Here is a 25,242-nt window from a genome sequence, read left to right as displayed (position 1 = left end):
GGGCCCCTCCTCTGCAAGGTGCCAACTTGAAGGTGTTGGAGAACAAAGAGATCAGGTGCCTCCTGGCCTGGGAAAGAGACAAAGGCCAGAGAAGGGGCTGGAGGGGTTTTCAGTTTGGAGCTGGCTGGGAAAACAGAGGGAACCACATCCAAGATGGACCTGGACTGAGGGGGTCCCGTTGTCTGTACCTACAAGCTCTGGTTTGACTCTGTTCCTGTCGTCTAATAAACCTTCTGTTTTACCGGCTGGCTGAGAGTCATGGTGAATCGCAGGAAGCGGGGGGTGCAGGGCCCTGACTCCCCCACACTCAGTGACAGGGCCTATTCATGGAATTGTAGGAGGCCTCCATTATAGTCCAGATATAGCCCCATCTTCTGGCGCATCACCCCAAAGGAAACAGAACCCAGATGGGACCCTAGAGCTGTGTTTTCTAAGCAGCGGGTGAGTCATCCCCATGCTGCGTCTTTGTGCGGCTGTTCCCCAGCTGTCCCACCCCAGAAGTGGTTGCATCTCAGTGCTGGGGTGCAGAGGAGATGTTCGCTTGGTTTAGGAGGGCTGGGGCTGCATGGGGGGGGTGCTGTTAAATGACTGGCACAGAGGCACATGAGCAGTTTAATAGCAAAGTCTATTGTTCAGACCAAAAAAATACGTATATACACCGAGAATGTAAAATTCACCCAGGCCCCCTCAGAGTCTGGCATCAGGGATGCTGCCCATCTTTCCCTACCCATGTCCCATCTCCTCCCACAAAGGATAGAGCCCAGAAGTCCTGACTCCCGTCCCCCCTGCTCTAACCCATCAGCCCCCACTCCCCTCCCAGAGCTGGGGATAGAACCCAGGAGTCCTAGCTCCCCTCCCCCATGCTCTAACCCATCAGTCCCCACTCCCCTCCGAGGAGTCCTGACCCAACACCAACATCCTCTTCGAAGTGTCTTTGGTCCTTTCGCATTTGGCAAGCATGACTCAGCTCCTGCCCAGCTCCCACTCTGCCCCCCATGCTCTCCAATGCAGCACAAAGCCAGGGAGAGGGCAGGGAGGAGGCTAGGTCTATGGGGAGTTGGGGGCACCCATTTCCTGCTCCTCAGGGCAGATGCGCTTCAGGGGGGGTGCCCCCATGGACTCATCGTCCTCCTCTTCCAGCACTGGCTGCGGGAAAGTTGGAGCCGTCTCAAAAGGGGGTGCATCCTCTTGCCCCTTTGGGGAAAAAGGGAAGGGATGTTATACTCAGAGAGAGCAGCGGGGGTGATGGACACCCCCAGCAACCTTGGTATGCCAGCCCCGATCCTGCCCGGATATCCCCATCAACCTCCCTACATTCTCTTGTGCCTTGGGTAAGCACCCCCCCACCATAAGCAATGAGACCTGCAGCTAAAGGCCCCACCTCCACACAACTCAACCCAATCCTTCCAATGGCCCAACCTCTACCCAACCTTCACCAAAGGCCCAGCCTCCACCCAACCCAACCATTGCCAGTGGCCCAACCTCCACCCACCTAACCCAATCCAACCCAACCTTTGCCAGTGGTTCAACCTCAACGCAACCCAACTCAACCCGCCCTTCACCAATGGCCCAATCTCCACTCATCCCAACTCAACTCAACCTTTGCCAATGGTTCAACCTCCACGCAACCCAACCTTTATCAGTGGCCCAACCTCCACTCATCCTAACTCAATCCAATCTTTGCCTATGGCCTAACCCAACCACCACCAATGATGCAACCCCCACCCAACCTAATTGAGCCCAGGCTTTGCCAATGACCCAGCCTCCACCCTCCTCAACCAAACCCAACCTTCACCAATAGCCCAACCTCTACCCAACCCAATGCAACTTTCACCACTGGCCCAGCCTCCACTCAGCCCAACCTTCCCTAATGGTCTAACTTCTATACAGCTCAACCCAACCATTGCCAATGGGCCAACCTCCACCCAACCCACCTCCCAGTCTCCACCCCACTCAACCCATCCCCGCGCACCCTTCACCTCCAAGCACTTGACCCAACACCTCAACTCCATACATCCCTCAATTCCACTCTTCTGTGCATTTCCCCCACACCATGCACTCCCCAATCTACACCCAACCCACCTCCACGGCCCACTCCCATATACCCCTCACCCCTCAATTTCCCCATGCACCTGTGACTCCAGTAGGCCTGGAACAGGGTCCTCCTTGGTCAGCATGGGGGGCTCATCCGTCCCCTCAAGCAGCAGCACCCCAGAGTCTGCACCCAGAGAGGAACGTAGACAAGGGAATACCCTGGGGTTATAGGTCCTTGGTGCCAGCTCACCCCCAGTAACCCCATGCAGCCCTACTCTGCTGCAGCCCTCCGGGAAGCACGGCCATCCGGCTGCCTGGCTCCCATCCCCTCACTCCCTGGGGGCTTGAAGTGATGCCATCCTGGACTCCCTCACGCCCTAGGAGTGCTGGGGGTCCTGGGCTCCACTCGCTCCCTCCCCCCCTCCTTTGGGGGCGGGGAACACAGCCTCCCTCGCCCACACCATGGCACTTACCCCCTTCCTGCCCCAGCATGGGGGGCTGCGAGTCCTCTGCCTTCAGTTCCCCCAGCGGGGTGGGGGTTGCCGTCTGGCTGCGGTCAGGGGTGGGGCTGGAGCTGGTGTCTCCCCCCTTGGCCAGGGAGGTCTCAGACAGCGAGCTCTGGTTGCTGTTCTCATCTGCAAAGGGGAGAGCGTTACAGGTACGGGCCGTCTCGGATGCCTGGGTCCCATCCCTCACTCCTCTGGAGGCAGGGGCTGCTGCTACCCCGGACGCCTGGATCCCATCCCCTCACTCCAGACATGCTGGGCACAGTGCCTTCCCGGACGCCTGGGTCCCATCCTCTCACTCCAGGTGTGTTGGGCACGCTGCCATCCCAGACACCTGGGTCCATCCCCTCACTCCAGACTTGCTGGGCACGCTGCCATCCCGGATGCCTGGATCCCATCCTCTCACTCCAGGTGTGTTGGGCACGCTGCCATCCCGGATGCCTGGGTCCCATCCTCTCACTCCAGACATGCTGGGCACACTGCCATCCCAGATGCCTGGGTCCCATCCTCTCACTCCAGGTGTGCTGGGAACACTGCCATCCCAGACACCTGGGTCCATCCCCTCACTCCAGACGTGCTGGGCATGCTGCCATCTCGGATGCCTGGGTCCCATCCTGTCATCCCCTGAGGGCTGGGAGCATGGACATCCCAGACACCTGGGTCCCATTCCCTTGCTCCCCATGGACCCTTTGGGGTGAACCTTTCTGGTGCCATCACAAATGTCCAGTCCCATTCCGGACACCTGGGACCTACCTCCTCAGTCTCTAGGGGCGGGGGTCAGAGTCCTGCTCCGCCCCCCGGATGAGGGCACACCTGAGCTAGTATAATGGGGGATCTTCACTCCCCCGATATCTGCTGGAAAACGGTGGCAGCAAAACACACTACGTCCTGCCAATTCTTAGCGTGGGTAGGGGACAGCTCTCTGATCCAGGGAACAGTGTGGGGCTGGTTCGGACCAAGAGGGACGAATTAGTTGCCAACATGAAGGTGGTCGGAAATTTGGGAGGAAGCAATCGAGATCTGACAGATTTCAGGTTCCTGTGGAAAGGAGGACCTGAGAACAGCAGAACAAGGCCACAGGACTTCAGAAAGGCGGATGTCAACTGACTGGGAGAAATAGCAGGCGGCGTCCCATGGAAAGAAGAGGAATCCAAGGGGGCTGGCAGATCCTCAGAGATTTGATAATACCAGTGGCTCAACATCAAGCTATTCCGATGCCGAGGAAAGGGAAGAGCCCAGGTGGATGCACAAGGAGATTTTTAGCGCTCTGAAACCCACAAGGGCACATCCCCAAGGACCTCTACATGGGAACAGCAGGAGCGTGTAGGGACACAATCAGGAAGGCCAAGACAAAGAGTGAGTTACAGCTGGCAAGGAGGGGTTCTTCAAATACGCCAGCCAAAAAAGAAAGATCAAAGACAATCGGGGCCACCCAGAGGCGGGGGGCAAGTGGGGCAATTTGCCCCAGACCCTGCAGGGGCCCCCACGAGAATACAGTATTCTATCGTATTGCAACTTTTTTTAATGGAAGGGGCCCCCAAAATTGCTTTGCCCTGGGCCCCCTGAATCCTCTGGGCGGCCCTGAAGATGGTGCGGGTCCTCTGCTCAGTGGAGAAGGGGAGCTGGTGATGGAAGATGATAGGAGGGCAGAGCTGCTCAATATCTATTTTGCTGCAGGCTTCATACACAAAATGACGCGTGTCCGGGCAACTCACGAAGTTGCCGCAGACAAAATCGGGGAAGGGCAGCAGACTGGGATAAATGAAGCATGCCTTGGAGATCTTCTGACCAACTTGAATTAATTCAAGTCAGCGGGGCCGGAGGCTCTTCACCCTAGGGCGCTGACGGAATTAGCTGAAGACATCTCGGAACCACTGGCAATAGTATTTGCCAACTCACGGGTGATAGAAGAGGTCCCAGAAGGGCTACTGTCATGCCCATCTTTGAAAAGGAGGAGCCAGGGATCTATAGGCCAGTCAGCCTGACTTGGATACCTGGGAAGCTACTGGAGCAACGCATAAAACCTTCAATTTGTGAATGCCGGGAGGATGAATGGGGTGATCACCAGCAGCCAGCGTGGATTTACCAAGAACAAATCCTGCCAAACCAGCTTGATTCCCTTCTTTGACAGGGTAGCGGGTTTGGTGGATAGGGGGAAAGTGGTGGACATAATATAACTGGATTTCATCCAGTCCCACGTGAGAAGTAAGCTGGAGAAATGCGGGCTCAGAACAAATACCATGAAGTGGACACATCATTGGTTGAGTGACTATGAATGGAATGATATCAGTTCCCAGGGAGGACTCAAGTGGGGTTCCATAGGGATCTGTTCTGGGTTCAGCATTGCTTAACATCTTTATTTATGACCTGGCTAGAAGAATAGGAAGCATACTGGTCAAATTTGCAGATGACACAAAGCTGGGGGCATGCCAACACTTTGGAAGGTAGAGGGATCTTGATACATTGGAGAACTGGGCCACAGACAGAATGAAATACAACATACATAACAGGAAATGCCTGCCTAGGAAGCAGTATGGCAGAGTGGGATCTAGGGGTCAGAGTGGATCACAAGCTACATACCAGTCAACAGTGTAACACTGTTGCAAAACAAGCGAACCTCACTCTGGGGTACATTAGCTGGAGAGTTGTAAGCAAGACACGAGAAGGGATTCTTCCACTCTACTCTGCACTGATTAGGCCTCAACAGGAGTATTGTGGCCAGTTCTGGGCACCGCATTTCAGGAAGGATGTGGACAAACTGGAGAAAGTCCAGAGAAGAGCAACAAAAATGAGGAAAGGTCTAGAAACCATGAGCTGTGAGAGAAGATTGAAGGAACTGGGTTTGTTTAGTCTGGAGAAGAGAAGACTGAGAGGGGACATGATAGCAGTTTTCAAGTATGTAAAAGGTTGTTAAAAGGAGGAGGAAGAAGAATTGTTCTTCTTAACCACTGAGGATAGGACAAGAGGCAATGGGCTTAAACTGCAGCAAGAGCGGTTTAGGTTGGACATTAGGAAAACTTCCTAACTGTCAGGGTGGTTAAACACTGGAATAATTTGCCCAGGGAGGTTGTGGAATCTCCATCATTGGGGATTTTTAAGAGCAGGTTGGACAAACACCTGTTAGGGATGGTCTAGATAATACACCTCTTCCCCAGATATAGCGCGACCTGATATAACACGAATTCAGATATAATGCGGTAAAGCAGCGCTCTGGGGGGGCAGGGGCGGCGCACTGCAGTGGATCAAAGCAAGTTTGATATAACACGGTTTCACCTATAACGCGGTAAAAAATTTTGGCTCCCAAGGACAGCGTTATATCGGGGTAGAGGTGTACTTGGTCCTGCCGTGAGTACAGGAGACTGGACTAGACGACCTCTCAAGGTCCCTTCCAGTCCTACAATTCTATGATTCTAAAGACAAATGTACAGTGCTACACATAGGGAAGAAACACCAAATGCTCAAATACAGAAGCGGGGGGGATAACTGGCTTGGCAGGAGCACTGCTGGGAAGGATCTGGGAGTCGTGGTGGATCACAATCTCCATGTGAGTCAGCCATGCGATGCTGTTGCAAAAAAAATTTTTAAAAAGCAAATGCAGTTAACAGAAGCGTCACATGCAAATCACAGGAGGAGCCAGTCCTGGTTAGGCCTCGGCTGGAGGACAGTGTGCAATTTTGGGCACCAGTGTATAGATGGGATGTGGAGACATTGGAAAGGGCCCAGCGGCGAGTGACAAAGATGGTCAAAGGGATGGCAGGCAGGCCACTGGGCAAAGGCTGAAGGACCTGGGTATACTTGGAAAAGAGGAGACTGAGGGGGAAACATGGCGACGGTCTTCAAATACTTGAAAGGCAGCCATAAAAAGGATGGAGAACAGTTGTTCTCTCTTGGAGGGCAGGACCAGAGGCCGTGGGTTCAAACTGCAGCAGAGCAGATTTAGATGAAATCTCAGGAACAACGTCCTGAGTGTCTGACAATGGAACAGACCTGCCTAGGGAGGGTCATGGAAATTCCTTCACTGGAGGGTTTTAAAAGGAGACTGGATGGTCACCTGTCTGGGATGGTTTAGACAGAACAGATCCTGCATCTGGGCAGGGGGTCGGACTAGATGACCCTTGTGGTCCCTCCTCAGCCTGTGGCTCTCTGCCTGAGTCCCACTGCCCCCTCCCGAATTCTCATGCCTCAGTGAGCTGGGGATGCCGCGGGAGCTCCAACGCCATGCCTGGCTGTCCCGGACGCCTGGGTCCCCTCCCCAGCCAGCAACGTACCGTTCAGGTCCAGCATGAGGAGGGCGGGGTTGGCCCGGGGGCTGGGCACGCGCCCCCTCCTCTCCCGGCCCTTGTGCCTCTCCCCGCTGCCAGCCAGTCGCCGCTTCTCCTGCAGGAAGGGGAAGAGAGCGGGGGGGTAGAGATGGCCTCCAAATGGTGGGGAGGTGGAAAGGAGGGGCAAAGGGAGCACGGTAGGGACAGACAGACGGGGCGGGGTTGGGACAGATGGGCACCCAGCCCCCTCTCACCTCATCCCGGGGGTCCACAATGGGCACCCACTTGTAGATTCTCAGAGACGTGTCACCCACGGTCACCCAGCGCTTCTCCCTGGGTAGCGGGAGAGGAGGAATTAAACTGGCTGTATTATAGCCCTCCAGAGATTACCCCCACCCCCAAAATCTTCAGAGATTCCCCTCCACCCTCATATACCTGATTGTAAGGCAATTCACTAGCAGAAGTAGTAGGTTATTATCCATTAAGCAGCGCTAAAGGACTGATGCCATTAGCTAGCTGCCTTGGTGCAGAGCTAAAGAGGCCAGGCCTTTAGCTAGTAGCAGTGGTAGCTTATCATCCTCTGTCATGAGGGATGAAACCCTCAACTAGCATCCTTCTACCCCTGAGTTAAAGCAGAGCCTCCTTCAAACAGCAGCAGCAGTAAGCTGTTATCTTCTCTTGACCAGTGTCGCACATATCACCTAGGCCAGGATAAATAATTTGACAGCCATTCATGTCTCAGGAGCAATTTCACCAGAAAAAGGGAGGCGAATGATAAACAAAATAATTAATAAAACTACAGAATAATAATTAATTGTTGTAATTAAGAGCCAGACCCTGCATTTAGTCACAGGGTGTTACTTTAAGCACGGGGACAGCTGGCCCAGCACTGAGATGCAGCTGCCTCTGGAGTGGGGCTGGTAGGGAATAGCAGCATGAGGCTGGCTCCCCGGCCCTGAGATGTAGCCACCTCTGGGGTGGGGCAGGTGGGAGATGGCCAAACAGTGACACTGTATGGGGCTGGCTCGCCCAGTCCTGAGATGCAGCCACTTCTGGGGTGGGTCAGCTGGGAAACACCCCCCCACACACACACACACACACCCGTGTTGCCCACTCACCATCTGCGCACTTTCTCGATGGCCGCCATCACCTTCTTGATGTCATCCTTGGCCCGGCTGCGGGTCTCGGCCCGCACCGTGCGCCCTGACATGGGGACGGCACCCGCGGGGGAGAAGAGGGGGGCGGCGGAGGGGAACGACACCTTCGTCTGACGGGGCTTGGGGATCCCGAGGGGAGGCTCACTCCGAGTCTGTCTGTCCAACAGGTCACCCGTCCATCCAGCCCCCAATCCCCCCACGCCTACCCCCGCCGGCTGCCTGGCTGGGACCTAGCGAGGGCGCCCCATAGCCCCCCCCGCTCCGATCCCCCCGTCTCTGCCCCGCCCCCCTGTGGATCCCTCCCCCCCGGCGGGGTGCCGAGCCCTCTGTCCGGTCGGTCTCCGGTCGCTCCGCTCCGCTCGCGGGGCCAGGCCCGAGCAGCTCCGCTCGCTGCGAAAGGGCGGGGCGGGGCGGAAGCGAAACTCCCCGGCTTCCGCGAGCCGAGCCGGGGCCTGCCGGGGGGAGGGGGGTCGGAGCCAGGACGCCTGGGTTCTCTCCCGGCTCTGGGAGCTAGTGGGTTAGAGCGACACGGGAGGGGGCTGGGAGCCCGGACTCCTGGGTTCTCTCCCGGCTCTGATAGGGGAGGGGAGCGAGGTCTAGTGGGTTAGAGCGACACGGGAGGGGGCTGGGAGCCCGGACTCCTGGGTTCTCTCCCCAGCTCTGATAGGGGAGGGGAGCGAGGTCTAGTGGGTTAGAGCGACACGGGAGGAGGCTGGGAGCCCGGACTCCTGGGTTCTCTCCCGGCTCTGATAGGGGAGGGGAGCGAGGTCTAGTGGGTTAGAGCGGTAGGGGAGGGGGCTGGGAGCCAGGACTCCTGGGTTCTCTCCCCAGCTCTGATAGGGGAGGGGAGCGAGGTCTAGTGGGTTAGAGCGGTAGGGGAGGGGGCTGGGATCCCGGACTCCTGGGTTCTCTCCCGGCTCTGATAGGGGAGGGGAGCGGGGTCTAGTGGTTTAGAGCGGTAGGGGAGGGGGCTGGGAGCCCGGACTCCTGGGTTCTCTCCCGGCTCTGATAGGGGAGGGGAGCGAGGTCTAGTGGGTTAGAGCGGTAGGGGAGGGGGCTGGGAGCCCGGACTCCTGGGTTCTCTCCCGGCTCTGATAGGGGAGGGGAGCGGGGTCTAGTGGGTTAGAGCGGTAGGGGAGGGGGCTGGGAGCCCGGACTCCTGGGTTCTCTCCCGGCTCTGATAGGGGAGGGGAGCGAGGTCTAGTGGGTTAGAGCGACACGGGAGGGGGCTGGGAGCCCGGACTCCTGGGTTCTCTCCCGGCTCTGATAGGGGAGGGGAGCGAGGTCTAGTGGGTTAGAGCGGTAGGGGAGGGGGCTGGGAGCCCGGACTCCTGGGTTCTCTCCCGGCTCTGATAGGGGAGGGGAGCGGGGTCTAGTGGGTTAGAGCGGTAGGGGAGGGGGCTGGGATCCCGGACTCCTGGGTTCTCTCCCCAGCTCTGATAGGGGAGGGGAGCGGGGACTAGTGGACTAGAGCGGTAGGGGAGGGGGCTGGGAGCCAGGACGCCTGGGTTCTCTGGCACTAGACGTCACTCCCCTACCCAAGACGGGCATAGCCCCCAGGAGTCCTGGCTCCCAGCCCCCCTGCACTAATCCACCAGACCCCCCTCCCCTCCCAGAGCTGGGGAGAGAACCCAGGAGTCCTGGCTCCCCGCCCCCCCCGTAGTCCTGGAAGCGGCTTGGAAGGGATTACAATGGAGGGGCTCGGATGCCCACGCTGAGCTCATTGTGCTGTCGCTGACTCACGCCGGAGGTGTTGGGGGGGGGGTCACCATGACCTCAGCCTCACAAGGAACGGTCTCTCCAACCTGTGGCAGGGAGGGGGCTGGGCAGAGCTGGCGGGGGGGGGGGGGTGCTGTGCCTTTCTGCCTCTCTTCCCGCACGTGTCACAAATCAAGAGCCGCGGAAAAGTCATGCCACAGCTTGCAGTAGCTTGGTGGGGGGTGTCTCTGTGGTGTTACACAAGTCTGGGTCATATAAGGAGTGAGGGACATGAAGAGAAGAGTTAAATGTACTACTTCTTCCCAGAGCCGGGGAGAGAACTCAGGAGTCCTGGCTCCCAGCCTCCCCCACCCCTCTAACCGCTAGACCCCCCCCCCTCCTCGAGCTGGGGAGAGAACCCAGGAGTCCTGGCTCCCACCCCCTCCCGGGTCTAACCACTAGACTCCACAACCCTCCCAGAGCTGCAGAGAGAACCCAGGAGTCCTTGCTCCCACCCCCCCTGCTCTAATCACTAGACCCCACTGCCCCCAAAGGTGATAGATGGGTATATGGGGCTGACTGGATGGGGGAATTAGTTGGGGGGTTAGCTAGAGAGGGGTTTGGGGGTGAGGGATGGGCGCAGGGGGTAAGATAGAGAGGGGTTTGGGGTGGATGGAAGGGGAGGGGGCTAGATACAGAAGGATGGGGAGGTGGATGGGGTAGGGGTAATATAGAGAGGAGTGTGGGAGTGAGTAGATGGGGTAGGGGGTAATATAGAGAGGGAGGTAAGAAGGGTGTGGGAGTGGATGGAGGGGGAGGGGGTAAGATGGAGATGGGGTAAGAGATGTGTGGGGGTGAATGGGAGTGGGAGTGTCTGGGACCTGACATGGTAAGATGGAGAGGGGGTGGGGGTGCATGGAGTAAGAGAGGGGTGTGGGAGGGGGATGGGTAAGATTGGGAGGAGGAGGGGGTAAAAGAGGGGGTAGGGGTGGGTAGAGGGGGAGGGGTAAGATGGAGAGGGGCAGGGGTGGATGAGGTAAGAGAGGGGTGTGGGGGTGGGTGGATGGGGGCGGGGGGAAGATGAAGAGGGGGTGGGGTGGATGGGGTAAGCGAGAGGGTAAAATGGAGAGGGGGTGGGGGTGGATGAGGTAAGAGAGGAGTGTGGGGGTGAGTGGATGGGGCGGGGGGAAGATGGAGAGGGGGTGGGGTGGATGGGGTAAGTGAGGGGGTAAGATGGAGAGGGGGTGGGGGTGGATGAGGTAAGAGAGGGGTGTGGGGGTGAGTGGATGGGGCGGGGGGAAGATGGAGAGGGGGTGGGGTGGATGGGGTAAGTGAGGGGGTAAGATGGAGAGGGGGTGGGGGTGGATGAGGTAAGAGAGGGGTGTGCGGGTGAGTGGATGGGGCGGGGGTAAGATGGAGAGGGGGTGGGGGTGGATGAGGTAAGAGAGGGGTGTGCGGGTGAGTGGATGGGGCGGGGGTAAAATGGAGAGGGGGTGGGGTGGATGGGGTAAGTGAGGGGGTAAGATGGAGAGGGGGTGGGGGTGGATGAGGTAAGAGAGGAGTGTGGGGGTGAGTGGATGGGGCGGGGGTAAGATGGAGAGGGGGTGGGGGTGGATGAGGTAAGAGAGGGGTGTGCGGGTGAGTGGATGGGGCGGGGGTAAGATGGAGAGGGGGTGGGGGTGGATGAGGTAAGAGAGGGGTGTGCGGGTGAGTGGATGGGGCGGGGGGAAGATGGAGAGGGGGTGGGGTGGATGGGGTAAGTGAGGGGGTAAGATGGAGAGGGGGTGGGGGTGGATGAGATAAGAGAGGGGTGTGCGGGTGAGTGGATGGGGCGGGGGGAAGATGGAGAGGGGGTGGGGTGGATGGGGTAAGTGAGGGGGTAAGATGGAGAGGGGGTGGGGGTGGATGAGATAAGAGAGGGGTGTGCGGGTGAGTGGATGGGGCGGGGGGAAGATGGAGAGGGGGTGGGGTGGATGGGGTAAGTGAGGGGGTAAGATGGAGAGGGGGTGGGGGTGGATGAGGTAAGAGAGGGGTGTGCGGGTGAGTGGATGGGGCGGGGGGAAGATGGAGAGGGGGTGGGGTGGATGGGGTAAGTGAGGGGGTAAGATGGAGAGGGGGTGGGGGTGGATGAGATAAGAGAGGAGTGTGGGGGTGAGTGGATGGGGCGGGGGTAAAATGGAGAGGGGGTGGGGTGGATGGGGTAAGTGAGGGGGTAAGATGGAGAGGGGGTGGGGTAAGAGAACGGGGTGGCGGTGGGAGGGGGTGGGGGAGGCCAGAGGGGCGCAGGGACGGACACACAGAGCCTGCTCCCTCCCCCGCTCCGGCCCGGGCGCACTGCGGCCCCTTTAAGCCGGCTCAGGAATGTGTTTATGCCCCAGGCTGTTCCCCCCCCCCCCCCGCACCGCCTGCACATGGAGGGACGGGCCCGAGCGGGGGAGCGGAGCAAAGAGCAACCCCCCCAGGGGCTGATCACCCCCCCGCCCCCCACCTCCAGGGACTGATCACCCCCCGCCCCCCCGGGGTGCGCCCCCCGGCCGGGCCGCGTTAGCGCTGAGCTCAGCCTCCTGGCATCCACGCGGGTCCGGCAAGGGGGCGGGGGCGGAGGGGGATGGGGGGGGGCTGGCAGGGGATATAAACGCGAGGCCCCCGCCCCCAGCCTGGCCTCTCCCGGGCAGCAACAAGTGAGCGCGGCTGGGACAGCATGGAAGTGCTGACAGGTAGGGGAGCCCGGACTCCTGAGTTCCTTTCCTGGCCCTGCGAGGGCAGTGGGGTCTAGGGGTTAGAGCAGGGAGGCTGGGAGCCCGGACTCCTGGGTTCCTTTCCTGGCCCTGCGAGGGCAGTGGGGTCTAGGGGTTAGAGCAGGGAGGCTGGGAGCCAGGACTCCTGGGTTCTCTCCCTGGCTCTGGGAGGGGAGTGGGGTCTAGTGGGTTAGAGCAGGGGGCTGAGAGCCAGGACTCCTGGGTTCTGTCTCCAGCAGTGTATGACTCAGCCTTCCCCCCCCATTTGGGGGACATTCCTGGGTCCCAGGGGCAGGGGGGCAGCTGGCACCGTGGAAGTGTTGAATTGGGGGCAGGAGTAAGGGCTTAGATGGGCCGGGGTGTGGGCTGGTGAGGGGCCTGGCATCCCGAAGGAGGGCACTTCTGGCCACCACCCCCACCTCTTCTTCCACCTTCCCCCCCAAGAGCTAACCCTAGGGTGACCAGATGTCCTGATTTTATAGGGACAGTCCGAATTTTGGGGTCTTTTTCTTGTGTAGGCTCCTATTACCCCCACCCCCATCCCAATTTTTCACATTTGCTGGCTGGTCACCCTCGCTAACCCCCTTCTGTCCACCCACCAGCTCCTGCCCCGGGGACGTCTCTGCGGGGCCAGCCAGAGGGGCAACGTGGACTCTCCGTTGTCCGCCCAGCCACCTGCCTGCTTGGCAGCTCTTCCGGGCTCCATCCTGGGCTAGGGTGGCCCCTAGCTAATGATTGACTGGTGGAGCTTTGGGCGCCAGGGGAATCTGGGTAGGGACCGAGCATGATGAGCGTGGTCAGGTCTTGAACCAAAAGCCTGTGACGTGCTCGAGACCCGCCAACACGACCACCCAAGGCTGCTCTAACCAGTAGGCCATACTCCCTTACTGAGAACCCAAGAGTCCCAGCCCCCTCACACACACTAGATCCCATTCCCCTCCCAGGGATGAGGCTACAACCCATGAGTCCTGGCTCCCAGACCCCACTGCTCTAACCATTAGCCCCACTCCCCTCCCAGAGCCAGGGATAGAACCCAGGAGTCCTGAGTCCCAGCCCTGCCCTGCTCTACCCACTAGACCCCACTCCCGTCCCAGGGCTGGAGACAGAACCCAGGAGTCCTGGGTCCCAGCTCCCACAATCCCTAGACCCCACTCCTCTCCCAGGGATGAGGCTACAACCCATGAGTCCTGGCTCCCAGCACCCCTGCTCTAACACTAGATCCCACTCCCCTCCCAGAGCCAGGGAGAGAACCCAGAAGTCCTGGCTCCCAGCTCCCTCTGCTCTAACTAGGGGAACCAGACAGCAAGCGTGAAAAATCAGGATGGGGAGCAGGGGGTAATAGGAGCCTATATATATAAAAGACCCAAAAATTGAGACTGTCCCTATAAAATTGGTACATCTGGTCACCCTAGTTCTAACCCACTGGACCCCACTGCCCTCCCCGAGTTGGGGATAGAACCCAGGAGTCTGGGCTTCCAGCCCCCCACTCTAACCACTAGACTTCGCAGAGCCAGGGAGAGAACCCACGAAGTATTGGCAATTCGTCCCAGGAGCTTGGCATCGCCCAAGGTGGAGAAGGGTCCCAAGCTATGGCACTTCCAGAGGGGTCCTCTTCTCTGCCTTGAGCACCTCCTCCGGCTTGGGCCGGTGCCCAGTACAGTGCCCGTGTCACCATCCTACAGGGCTGGGACTGGCAAGGTTCTTGGGCCGTTGGGACGTCCCCATAGCTACTGGTTGGGCTGGGATCCTGGCGGGGGGCTGATGGCTGGGATGTGACCTAGTACCTGAGAATGGGGGCGGGCATGGACGCTGCCTGGCACAAGTCCATCATGCTCAGAGATCAGTGGAAGGGGGAGGTTAGACAGAGGGGCTCTGGTGGGTTAGAGCCGGGGGGGCTGGGAGCCAGGACTCCTGGGTTCTCTCCCCAGCTCTGTTGTGACTTTTCCTCCCTTCCAAGGGAGCCGCTGCTCCGTTCTGGTGCATTGGTTCAGGACAATGGGATCTTTGGTGCTTGACTGGGAGGTAAAACATTGATTACAATAGGGGGTGGGGTGCATCTGACACCTGGCAGGGGAATGAGTCAGCAGGGGGTGTTCTCCCCGGACAGTCAGTGATGGTGCCAATGCCCTCGTGTGGCACTAGGAGGCTCTTTGCTGCAGGCAGATGGAAGGAACCGTTGTGTGTGGCTGTTCCCCAGCTGCCTCACCCCAGAGGTGGCCGCATCTCAGCAGTATTTTTCCATGGGGGAATTTCCTAAGATGAAATTTTCTCTCTAGGTGGCTTCTGAGCCCAGGAGCTCGCTCCAAAGGCTTGCGGCCCTGGCCATGAGTTGAATAAACTCTTTGTTCACTTCCTCTTCCAGTGGATCGAGCCAACCTGCTCTCTTCCGCCTCCTCTTCCTCGTCCCTCTCCCAGCAAGAAGTAGCCACCAAGATCAAGCAAACACACCGCCTGACGGTGCTGCTGAAGCACTGCTCTGAACAGCTGCTGGCAGAATATGTGAGCATTGGGGAGGGGGGTAGTGCTGCCCCCTGCTGGAAGGGTCAGAGTTCTCTGTACGTGTCTCGCTGTCCCCTGTTAGTTGTCTACAGAGTTTTTTTCCAATTCCCTGGCTTCAATCCCGGGGGGACCATGTGGTGACACGCCCTTTGGGACCCTGAGTGAAACCTGACATCGCCTGAGTCTGCGAAGAGCCTGACATGATGGCTCTGAGAGCGGGAAGCTGGGCCAAGCTGTTAACTCTTGAACCTAATGGTGGCAATTCACGTATTAAGCTTGTTACGGACTTCATTGCTGCTCCTACAGCACAAATGCTTCAGAAAGCTTCCTCCCAGTGCCACTGATAGAACTCAGGAGTCCTGGCTCCCAGCCTCCCTGCTCTAACCACTAGACCCCCCTCCCCTCCCAGAGCTGGGGATAGTACCAAGGAATCCTGACTCAGTGTCTCTCCATTCCAGGTGCGTCACCAAGGGGAACCATTCAGCAGTCCAGATTTCCAACCCCCAGCCATGGCAGTCCCCGGGCTGCCCTCACCCTCTGTCCCCCCCGAGGCCTGGCTGGCGCTCAGCGACGGAAAGCGGCTCTGGCACCTCGCCGCGGCCTACACCACCCTGCCCGGACTCCTGGGTTCCGTGCTGCAGCAGCAGGCTGAGCTCAACCCTTTGGCTTCGGAGCTGCATCGGCAGCTGGAGGCTGCAGCCCGTCAGTGCCGGGGGCTGGCCGGGAACCTGGAGGGGATCATGGGTGCCTTGGGGGTGCCAGGCCCCCCACCTCCTTCCTCTAGCCTGGGTGGCCCACCCCCCAGCGCCTTCCTGGCTAAGCTGAGCGGGTACCACGTGTGCCGGCTGCATCGGGACTGGGCCATGCGGAGCCATGAGGCGCTCGGGCTTCTCCGCACCAAGTACCCACTGTGAGTGCCTCCATCCTCCCCTCTGCCCCCCAGATCCCGCTGCCCCCCACTTGTCTCTCCCCGGAACCCTGGATACTGCCCCCTCCCCGCAGATATCCCCTGCTCCTGTCAACCCCCAGGTCCTGTCCTCCATCTGCCCCTCAGATGATCCCTGCCCCCCACATGAATCCCCCTTGCACCTGCCCCCAAGTACCCCTGCTCCAACCATCCCCCCAATAAACCTTCTGCTCCCCCATCTGCCTCCCTCAACCCTCTGCCCTCCCTGCTCCAACTTCTGACTCTCACACACTCTCCTCCCCAGCCCTCACTGCAAACTCCTGGGGGGTCTCCCTTCCCCCAACTCCTGCCCTGGTCAGGGGGGAGGGGATCCCATACACACACACTCCTATGAAGGGGCCCTGCCCCACTGAACTCGGGGGGGGGGGAAATCAGCCCCAACTCCCCCCTCCCTCTCAATAGAGGCATTATGGAGAGGGGCTAGGAGGAGTCCCCTCTGCTCCCCCAATACTGGGGGACCCCCCACCCATATATATGGAGGTGCAGAGGGGGCCTTTGACCCCCCCACCCCCGACTCTAGTTCATACTGTGGTATGTTCTTACCAGAAAACACAGTGTCGTAATTATTAATAAAGTATTTTTAATAGAAGCTCAAAGTGTGGGGAGTTTGCTGCCGGGGACATGAGTGTGTCCTGGCTCCCAGCCCCCCCTGCTCTAACCCACCAGACCCACTCCCCTCCCAGAGCTGGGGGGAGAACCCATGAGTCCTGGCTCCCAGCCCTCCTGCTCTAACCACTAGACCCCACTCCCCCGAACTGGGGAGAGAACCCAGGAGTCCTGGCTCCCAGACCTCCTGCTCTAACCCACCAGACCCCACTCCCCTCCCAGAGCTGGGGAGAGATCCCCGCACAAGCGTATTATCTCAGAAAAAACAGAGCTTTTATGAGTGTTGAAGAAACCCTTTTTACAGAAATTCCCATGACGCAATGGCAGAGAAAGAGACGTGGGTGAGCCTGAGAGTTTATAGGAATTCCAGCACTGCCCCCTGGTGGGGGGAAGTGGGGCTGTTTGAGTCTCTTGGTGTATGTAAGTGAGAAAGAAAGACTACGGCCCTCTACAGGCTAGAATCAAAATTGCTCCACTATGTTTCATATTCCCCGTACTGCTAATGGCGGTTCCCCTGAGCTCAGACCGAAGTAGCCCATGTTTTTAAGGCAGACAACTTTCTTTCTATCTGTGCTGCTACGCACCCACCCTGGAATAACAACCCTGAGCAGATACACAATGTAGAGAGAAAGTGTTGGACAAGAGTACCATCTAGGCTTATTGTAACAAGCAGCAACATCCACAAAAGTCAATAAATTAATACAGTATCCAAGAAAATTCCACAGGTAGCAAGACTTGACCATGATTTTTAAGGCATCAAATTTTAGGGTTACAACATCCTCATGGAGCGTTCCTGAGCAGCTGTTCCCCAGCTGCTCCACCCCAGAGCCAGCTGCATTTCAGCACTGGCTTGGATTCCCACCTCGGTACCTCACATCACTTTATAAAGTGCTTCTTGAACATTTCCCTGGGTTCCCTTCAACAAACCTACAGTAATTTTCTGTTGATTTGGATTCAAGAGGTGTCCAAAGTATTAAAAGCCCCAAATTCAAGTCAACGTTCCCTCATCTGTTAAATAATATAAATAATCCAGATAAATGCTTTTTTTTTGGACAGAAATACAATGGGATTTTAAAATCTACATTAGAACATAAGAACAGCCAGACTGGGCCAGACCAAAGGTCCATCTAGCCCAGTATCCTGTCTGCAGACAGTGGCCAGTGCCTGGTGCCCCAGAGGGAATGAACAGAACAGGGAATCATCGAGTGATCCACTAATAGTCTTGACACACACGTAATGGATTTTGTTGCCTAGGACTTAAAGCCATGGACCTCAGGGCTCCTAGGTTCTACACCTGGCCCTGCAGGTCACTGTCCCCTGCCAGTGATTCAGTTTCCCCATCTGTAAACTTGGGGTAAAGAGAGCACTCTCCCCTGTGGAGCGCTTTGAGATCTGTGGATGACCGGCACTAGATAAGAGCTGGTCATTATTGTTCTGATAATTATCATCACATCTGGCACAAAAGGATCTTTCCCCATCTCAGTCTGGGCCAGAACTGACATGAGGAGAAAAATCCACTGACCCTGAGCAAAACAACAACAACAAAAACCCCACCTTTGGACTCATTTATCCTTCTTATGGAGGGGAGGAAATAAGGTTGATTGGAAACTTAGGACAGGAAGTGCATGTGCCATGGAAGCACATCAGCTGTCCTTCAGGCCCAGAGGAAGTGCGTGGTCTAGCCAGTAGGCCAGCAATCCTATTGGGGCCCCCTGCCCGTGATGGATCCCTGAAGCAGAGGCCAACAGAAAGGGCATGGTCCAGCCAACAGGAAGTGTATTGGCCATCCTCTAGGCCAACAGGAAGTGTCTTGGCTATCCACTAGGCTAATAGGAAATGCATGACCCAGTCCATAGACCGACAGGAAGTGTATCGGCCATCCTCCAGGCCAACAGGAAGCACCTGGTCAAGCCAACAGGAAGTGTATTGGCCATCCTCTAGGCCAACAGGAAGCACCTGGTCAAGCCAACAGGAAGTGTATTGGCCATCCTCTAGGCCAACAGGAAGCACCTGGTCAAGCCAACAGGAAGTGTATTGGCCATCCTCTAGGCCAACAGGAAGCACCTGGTCAAGCCAACAGGAAATGTATTGACCATCTTCTAGACAAACAGGAAGTGCATGACCCAGTCCATAGGCAATAGGAAGTGCATTGGCTATCCACTAGGCCAACAGGAAGTGCATGGCCCAGACTATAGGATCACAGGAAATCCATGGCCCAGCCCACAGGAAGTGCATGGCCCAGTCCTTAGGATCACAGGAAATCCATGGCTCTGCCAACAGGAAGTGCATGGCCCAGTCCTTAGGATCACAGGAAATCCATGGCTCAGCCAACAGGAAGTGCATAGCCCAGTCCTTAGGATCACAGGAAATCCATGGCCCAGCCCACAGGAAGTGCATGGCCCAGACTATAGGATCACAGGAAATCCATGGCTCAGCCAACAGGAAGTGCATGGCCCAGTCCTTAGGATCACAGGAAATCCATGGCTCAGCCAACAGGAAGTGCATGGCCCAGACTATAGGATCACAGGAAATCCATGGCCCGGCCCACAGGAAGTGCATGGCCCAGACTATAGGATCACAGGAAATCCATGGCTCAGCCAACAGGAAGTGCATGGCCCAGTCCTTAGGATCACAGGAAATCCATGGCTCAGCCAACAGGAAGTGCATGGCCCAGCCTATAAGTCAACAGGAAGTGCATTGCCCCAACCAACAGGAAGCATCCTCCAGGCCAAGAGGAAATGCATGGTCCAGTCTCTATGCTCACAGACAGTGCCTGGCATGGTGGCGCCCCCTAAGCCGGGTACTTGGCCTTGAGCAGGGTGAAGTCACGCACAGTCCGGTCGACCCAGCCATGGTACTCCCGGCATACCACGTAGCCCCGGCACTTCTTCTCAAATGCCCCCACGCTAGCTGCCTCTGAGGTCAAGGGGTCTGGGGCTGGGGGCGTCGGGATGCCCATGGCAGCCATAATGTAGGTCAGGTTGGCCAGGAGACCTCGAGTCTGGGCCCGGGCAGTGCCCAGCATGGCCAGCAGCTCAGAGCAGTTGGGGCACAACTCGTCTTGGTCGTCCCACACCAGCTGGAGGAAGGCGTCAAAGGTGGCGTAGGCCCCATAGTTCCGCGCCAGCCGCTCCACATCGCCCATGGTGCGCCAGGCCAGGAATGGGAGGGTGGCCACCGGCACCCCGGCCCACCGCAGCCCCAGGGCGCTGAAACCAGGGTCACTGAATGGGGAGCCCTGGGCGCTCAGCTGGTGGGGGGGAGACAGAAAAGGGGGGTGGTCAGGGCATGTGCTATCCTCCCCCAATCCCTGCCCCTCTCCCCAAGCTCCACCCCAAAATTGATTCAAATCCCCCCCATTCCCTCCCCACAGAGACCCCACCTCCTCCCTTGACGCCCCCTTCCAACCTCCCCCCCCCACAAATCCCCATCCCGGGAATGGGGACTGCAAACACATGCAGAGGCAGAATGGGAGCGGGAAGAGAGCTGGGTCCTCTGGGGGAGATGCCTGGGGTGGGAATTCCCGTGGGGCTGGGAGGGGGGTCTTGGACCCTACCCCATCACGACCTGGCACCCTGGCATTCCCAGGGGTGGGTCGTACCAGCACCACCACCCCTAGCTCTGAAATTGCTGGCTGGGCTCCAGGCTGCAGAGAGCATGTTGGCTGGGTGCTCAGCTGGGCGTGAACTCCTGAGCTGGCATCTTCCAGCTTGGGGCTGGTGCCAAGGGGCTCCAGGCTGGGCAGCCAAAACGTGACACGCACACACACACACCCCGCACATTGTCAGGAGGAGAAGGACCTTGACAGAAGGACAAGGCCATTGGAGGATTCACCAAGAGACTGGGTTAAATCATTCATATGTGTCTTCCCCGGGCGGGGAACTGGCTGGCTCAGGGGGCGGGGAATGGGACAGGGGGCCTATCCCCTCTAGGGGTGCTCCTGACCCATGAATAAAGCTGCGTTTTAGTCACGGGTATTTTTTAGTAAAGGTCATGAACAGTTCCCAGGCAGAAAACAAAAATTCACAGCCCAAGACCCCAAATGGTGCTGGGCGTGAGGGGGCCAGGCAATGGCGCGTGGCCCCGGGACCCACCCTGGTGCTCAGGGAGGGAAGGTTGGCAGGGCTGGCAGGCTCCCTTCCCGGCAGGGCCGGCATGTCCCAGCAGCTCCTAGGCGGAGGGGCCAGGGGGCTCCGCGTGCTCCTGCTGCCACAGTCGCCAGGTTCGGCAGCTCCCATTGGCTGGGAACTGCAGCCAATCGGAGCTGCAGGGGCGGTGCTCGCGGAGGCAGGCAATGCGTGGAGCCCCCTGGCCCCTCTGCCTAGGAGCTGCTGGGACATGCCGGTGGGAGCCGGGGAGCCCCCCTCCCGAGGTAAGCGCCGCCCCGCACCCCGGCCCCCTACTCCAGCCCTGAGTCCCCTCCCCACATCCAAACTGCTGCTGCTGCTGCAGAAGTCATGGAGGTCACGGAAAGTCACGGACTCTGTGACCTCCGTGACAGACACACAGCCTTACCCATGAATGGCCCTAGAGGCCTCCGAGCCCCCTCCCACCCTGGGGGCCCAGCACTCACATAGGTGTTGAGCAGCTTCGTGGTGTTGGTCTGCAGCAGCCGGGCCAGGTTGTAGGTCTGCGAGATGGTAGTAGCACTGGGATTGGGGTCTGCCCGGGCCAGCTGGACCAGGACCAGGGACAGAAACAGATTCTGGGCTGCAGGAGTAGGGTGGAGGGGAGGCTTAGTAGGGGAGTCAGCCATTGGCCTGCCCTTCCCTCAGCCTGAGACATGGTTCTGCTGGGATCCCACTGCTCCCACCATCCCTCTGCTCTGGATTATGGCAGTCACTAGTTCCTCTGCTGGGATCCCACCACCCCCACTGTCCCTCTGCTCTGGGCTATGAGAGGCCCCTCCCCCAGCAGCCTCTTCCACCTTTGCTGGGGTTCCACTTCCCCCTAGCTCTTGGCTATACCCGCCTTCTGCCCCTTGATGGACTCCCGATCTGGCCTCTCTGCTATTTAGCATGCATTCTGGGTCCCCAATCCAGTGCAGAGCGAGACTCCAAGCCGGGATTTCCCTGTGACTCTCCCAACTGGGCCCCTGCCGCTGTCAATGGGCAGTGACGGGGAGTAACTAAATCCAGAACAGGAGTTACACACCTGTCCGGATTGGAGACGGTGAGTTGTATATTACCCTCTGGGAGGGGAATGGGATGTAGCGGGTTAAAGCTGGGATGGGGGGCCTGGAAGCCAGGATTCCTGGGTTCCATCCCTGGCTCTGGAAAGGAAGTGGGTTCTAGTGGTTAGAGCAGGGCAAGGCAGGACTCCTGGGGTCTATCCCTGGCTCTGGGAGGGGACTGGGATCTAGTGGGTTAGAGGAGGGGGAGCTAGGAGCCAGGACCCCAGGGTTCCATCCCCAGCTTTGGAAAAGTTGGTTAGAGCAGGGGTGCTGGGGCCTGATGCAGGGGCACGTACCTAGAGCGGGAGGCATCTCTGGAGCCCTGGCGTCCAGCAGGTGCCAATCGGGGTGTGGCTTCCAAACTATGTTCCTGTCGCCTCCTAGTGGCTGATCCGGGCACCGCCTCTTCTTGCCCCCTGGTGGCTAATCCCGGCACTGCCTCCTGTTGCCCCTTAGCGGCCAATCCCGGCACCTCCTCTTCTTGCCCCCTGGTGGCTGATCCCAGACCTGCCCCACTGAATTCTCTGTCTTGGCTGGGAGCTTCCCAGGGGCTTCTCTTGGGCCAGGTCTCTTCTGCTACGTGAGCCCTAGGGGATGTGGCTGCTTTATAGGCAGGTCGGGCCCTGTCCCCCTCCCTCCTCATGACACCTCCTGCCAGGAGCAGGCGGGCGGCGGGGAACGCACCTGGGTTTTCTGGACTCTGTTTCCAGGAAGGGAGAGGGGAATGGGGAGGGTGTGCCATGGGGCAGGGAGTCGGGGGGGGGGCAGGTGTGTGGGTTGGGATTGCACAATGCTTCGTGCGAGGGAAGGAAGGAATGAAGGAATGGGAACGTGAGCCTGTGTCTGGGGGGGTGGCCACACCCCAGCCTGAAAAGTCCCAAAGCCACATGCGGGTGGGGGCAGGGGGTTAACCCTGCAGATTCTTCCTCCTTCTCTGTCCTGTCCCCAGTCCTGCCTTTCCATCCCCAGTCCCACTCTGCCAATCCCCCTTCTTCCTTCTGCCCATTCCCACTCCTCCTCCCATCCCTATATGCCCCTCCCCCAGATCACCCCAGGACCCACAGCCCCCTCAGCCAGCCATGAGCACAGGACCCCTGGGGCAGATGCAGGTGGAGGGCTCGACCCACCCCACAAGGGGGCACCGGAGGTCAGGACCCTGCCATCAAGGAAGCAAAATGGGATGAGAAGCAGTGAGAGTGGCGGGGAGGGAATGAGGAAGGGGGCAGGGAGGGGTCCCATTGTGACAGACATAATAAGTGCCCAGGCCGTGCCAGCCGACGGCGACTGGCGTCTCTGCACGTCCTCGCCAGATCGAGTTTCCAGCCACAAAGCAACCTGGGGGGCAGGAAAAAATCCAGCAGAGGAGGGAGGGGTGGGGGCCTGGACTCCTGGGTTCTATGCCTGGCTCTGGGAGAGGAGTGGGGTCTAGTGGTTAGAGTGGGAGTAGGAGGGAGATTGCTGGGAGCCAGGATATCTGGGTTCTAGCCTGGGCACTGGTTGCGGAGTGGGGTCTAGTGGGTTAGAGCGGAGGGGCTGGGAGCTAGGACTCCTTGGTTCTAGTCCTGGCTTTGGGAGTGGAGTAGGGCCTAGTACAGGGGTGGGCAGAACTGGCCGGCACCATGTCCCTGCAGCCCCTGGGAGAGGGGAGGGGCAAGTGCTGCCCTGGCCTGCAGGTGCCGCCCCCACAGCTCCCATTGGCCGAGAACAGGGAACCACAGCCAATGGAAGCTTTGGGGGAGGTTCCCCCAGGCAAGGGCAGTGCAGGGAGCTTCCTGCCCCTCCTTCCCCGCAGGGGCTGCAGGGACGTGGTGCTGGCCACTGCCACCCCAGAGCTGCTCCAGGTAAGTGCCGCTTGGGCAAAGCCTGCACCCCAAACCCCTCCTGCACCCCAACCGCCCTACCCCAACCCCCTTCCCTGAGCCCCCTGAACCCCTCCTCCATGCTACACCCCTCCTCCACTCCAACCCCTGAGCCCCTTCCTGCACACCTCACCCCCCCTTCACCAGCCCTACATTCATGGCCCTCCATGCAATTTCCCCACCCAGATGTCTCCCTCGGGCCAAAAAGTTTGCCCACCCCAGCTTAGTAGGTTACAGTGGGGAGAGCTTTGGATCAGGATTGAGAGGCACCAGCAGAACAAATAAGAAACGCAAGAGTCAGCTTCATGTATGAGATATTTTATTTCTAGCACCTGCTCTAGTCTTCTCACACAAATGCAGACCCGACCTGTAGCCCCATCTTAGCCCAATGCTAGGTTCCTCACCCCCCCTCACCTCACCCCACCCCACCCCATGCCGCTAATGCCAATGCCCCTCAACCTGCAACACCCCTGTGAGCCCAGCCCTAGACCTTTTCTCCTCCTTCCCCCTTCCAACTGCTGAAGCCTCTGACACAGACCCACTATATTTTTATTCATGGTGAGGATAGGAAATGAGTAGCATGTCAGCCTGTGAAGGCTCAGGGGGGTAATCCTTCACCACCCCAGGCACGGTGGTTTCCTCTGACCAGCGGATGATTTCCAGTCAGCTTAGGCATGTGAGGACACTCCCATGTCCAAGATTGAAAGCCCCAAGGCATCCTGGTCTTGCCCTCTTATTTGCATATTGCTCTCTTTCCAGTCTTCCTCATACGCTGTCACAGACTCCCAGCTGACATCAAATACAGAATTATTTCCTTCCCTGCTGCATGCTTCTTCGATGCTGATGGGGAAGTTGTGGCAGCTGAAAGCAGGAGGGGCTGGGAGTCAGGACTCCTGGGTTCTCTCCCCAGCCCTGGGAGGGGAGTAGGGGCTAGTGGTTAGAGCGGGAACAGCTGAGAGCCAGGACTCCTGGGTTCTCTCCTCAGCTCTGGGAGGGGAATGGGGATTAGTGGGTCAGAGCAGAGTTGGCTGGGAATCAGGACCTCTGAGTTCCATCTCTGGCTCCAGTAGGGGAGTGGTGTCTTGTGGTTAGACCAGAGGGGGTGGGACTCGGGCCTGCTTGGTGTGATCTCTGGATGGGGAGTGGGGTCTACCAGTCAGAGCTGCGAGTCAGGACTCCTAGGTTCCATTCCCAATATCAAACACAACAATCCGCCAAGTTTTGCCCACAGCTGCTACAATTTCTGGCAGGGGCAGAGAGTCGACGGAACGTCCGTAGGCCCGTCGGGAGGGTTGAGATGGTCAATGAGAGGACAGACTCTCCCAGTGTCTAGCCAGAAATCATAAAGTGTTTTATAACAGGGTCTAATCAAACAACGCAGCCCTGCTAACACCGGTCACCCGGCTCCCTTCCTCTCTGCCTGGAATTCAGCACCTGCGAAGAGTCCTCTCATTTTCCCCGTCTCTTGCCCTTTATTTATTCTAGATAATTTCCTGTTTGTAAATCTGCCTGGATGGGGAATTGAAACACAACGAAGAGACCAAGATCCTGGGAAGAGAATCTGGGGGGCAGGGGGAAGAGTGGGACACGGGGCCTTTCCCCTGGGGGGAGGCGCTGGCTCCGATCTGGCCCCAGGGCAGGGGATTGGCTGGCTCAGCAGGATGGGGAATGGGAGACGGGGCCTTTCCCCTCTCTGGGGCGCCAGCTCCTATCCAGCCCTAGGGCAGGAGACTGGTCGGGGTG

General features: G+C 58.6%; 3 protein-coding genes across 3 annotated transcripts; 1 reads left to right on the top strand and 2 right to left on the bottom strand.

The window, feature by feature from the left end:
* Nucleotides 1–877: 877 nt before the first annotated feature.
* On the bottom strand, nucleotides 878–8,211 carry BCL7C (BAF chromatin remodeling complex subunit BCL7C). Its single transcript, XM_030562030.1, has 6 exons — nucleotides 7,921–8,211; nucleotides 7,057–7,135; nucleotides 6,809–6,917; nucleotides 2,508–2,669; nucleotides 2,133–2,218; nucleotides 878–1,194 (listed from the first exon to the last, which is right to left on the bottom strand). Exons 1-6 carry the CDS (start codon nucleotides 8,010–8,012, stop codon nucleotides 1,048–1,050), a joined length of 675 nt encoding a protein of 224 aa, XP_030417890.1. The 5' UTR covers nucleotides 8,013–8,211; the 3' UTR covers nucleotides 878–1,047.
* Nucleotides 8,212–12,300: 4,089 nt separating this feature from the next.
* On the top strand, nucleotides 12,301–16,103 carry CTF1 (cardiotrophin 1). Its single transcript, XM_030562032.1, has 3 exons — nucleotides 12,301–12,374; nucleotides 14,758–14,894; nucleotides 15,353–16,103. The coding sequence occupies exons 1-3, from the start codon at nucleotides 12,359–12,361 to the stop codon at nucleotides 15,806–15,808; spliced, it is 609 nt and encodes a 202-aa protein (XP_030417892.1). The 5' UTR covers nucleotides 12,301–12,358; the 3' UTR covers nucleotides 15,809–16,103.
* Nucleotides 16,104–19,258: 3,155 nt separating this feature from the next.
* LOC115651126 (cardiotrophin-2-like) lies at nucleotides 19,259–21,223 on the bottom strand. The gene is made up of 2 exons (XM_030562031.1): nucleotides 21,041–21,223; nucleotides 19,259–19,717 (listed from the first exon to the last, which is right to left on the bottom strand). Exons 1-2 carry the CDS (start codon nucleotides 21,221–21,223, stop codon nucleotides 19,259–19,261), a joined length of 642 nt encoding a protein of 213 aa, XP_030417891.1.
* Between the last annotated feature and the right edge of the window lie 4,019 nt (nucleotides 21,224–25,242).

This window comes from Gopherus evgoodei, chromosome 4 (genome assembly GCF_007399415.2).
Source record: "Gopherus evgoodei ecotype Sinaloan lineage chromosome 4, rGopEvg1_v1.p, whole genome shotgun sequence".
Lineage (NCBI taxonomy): Eukaryota > Metazoa > Chordata > Testudines > Testudinidae > Gopherus > Gopherus evgoodei.
The sequence above is the reverse complement of the archived record's forward strand: the minus strand, read 5'-3'. Positions and strand labels throughout refer to the sequence as shown.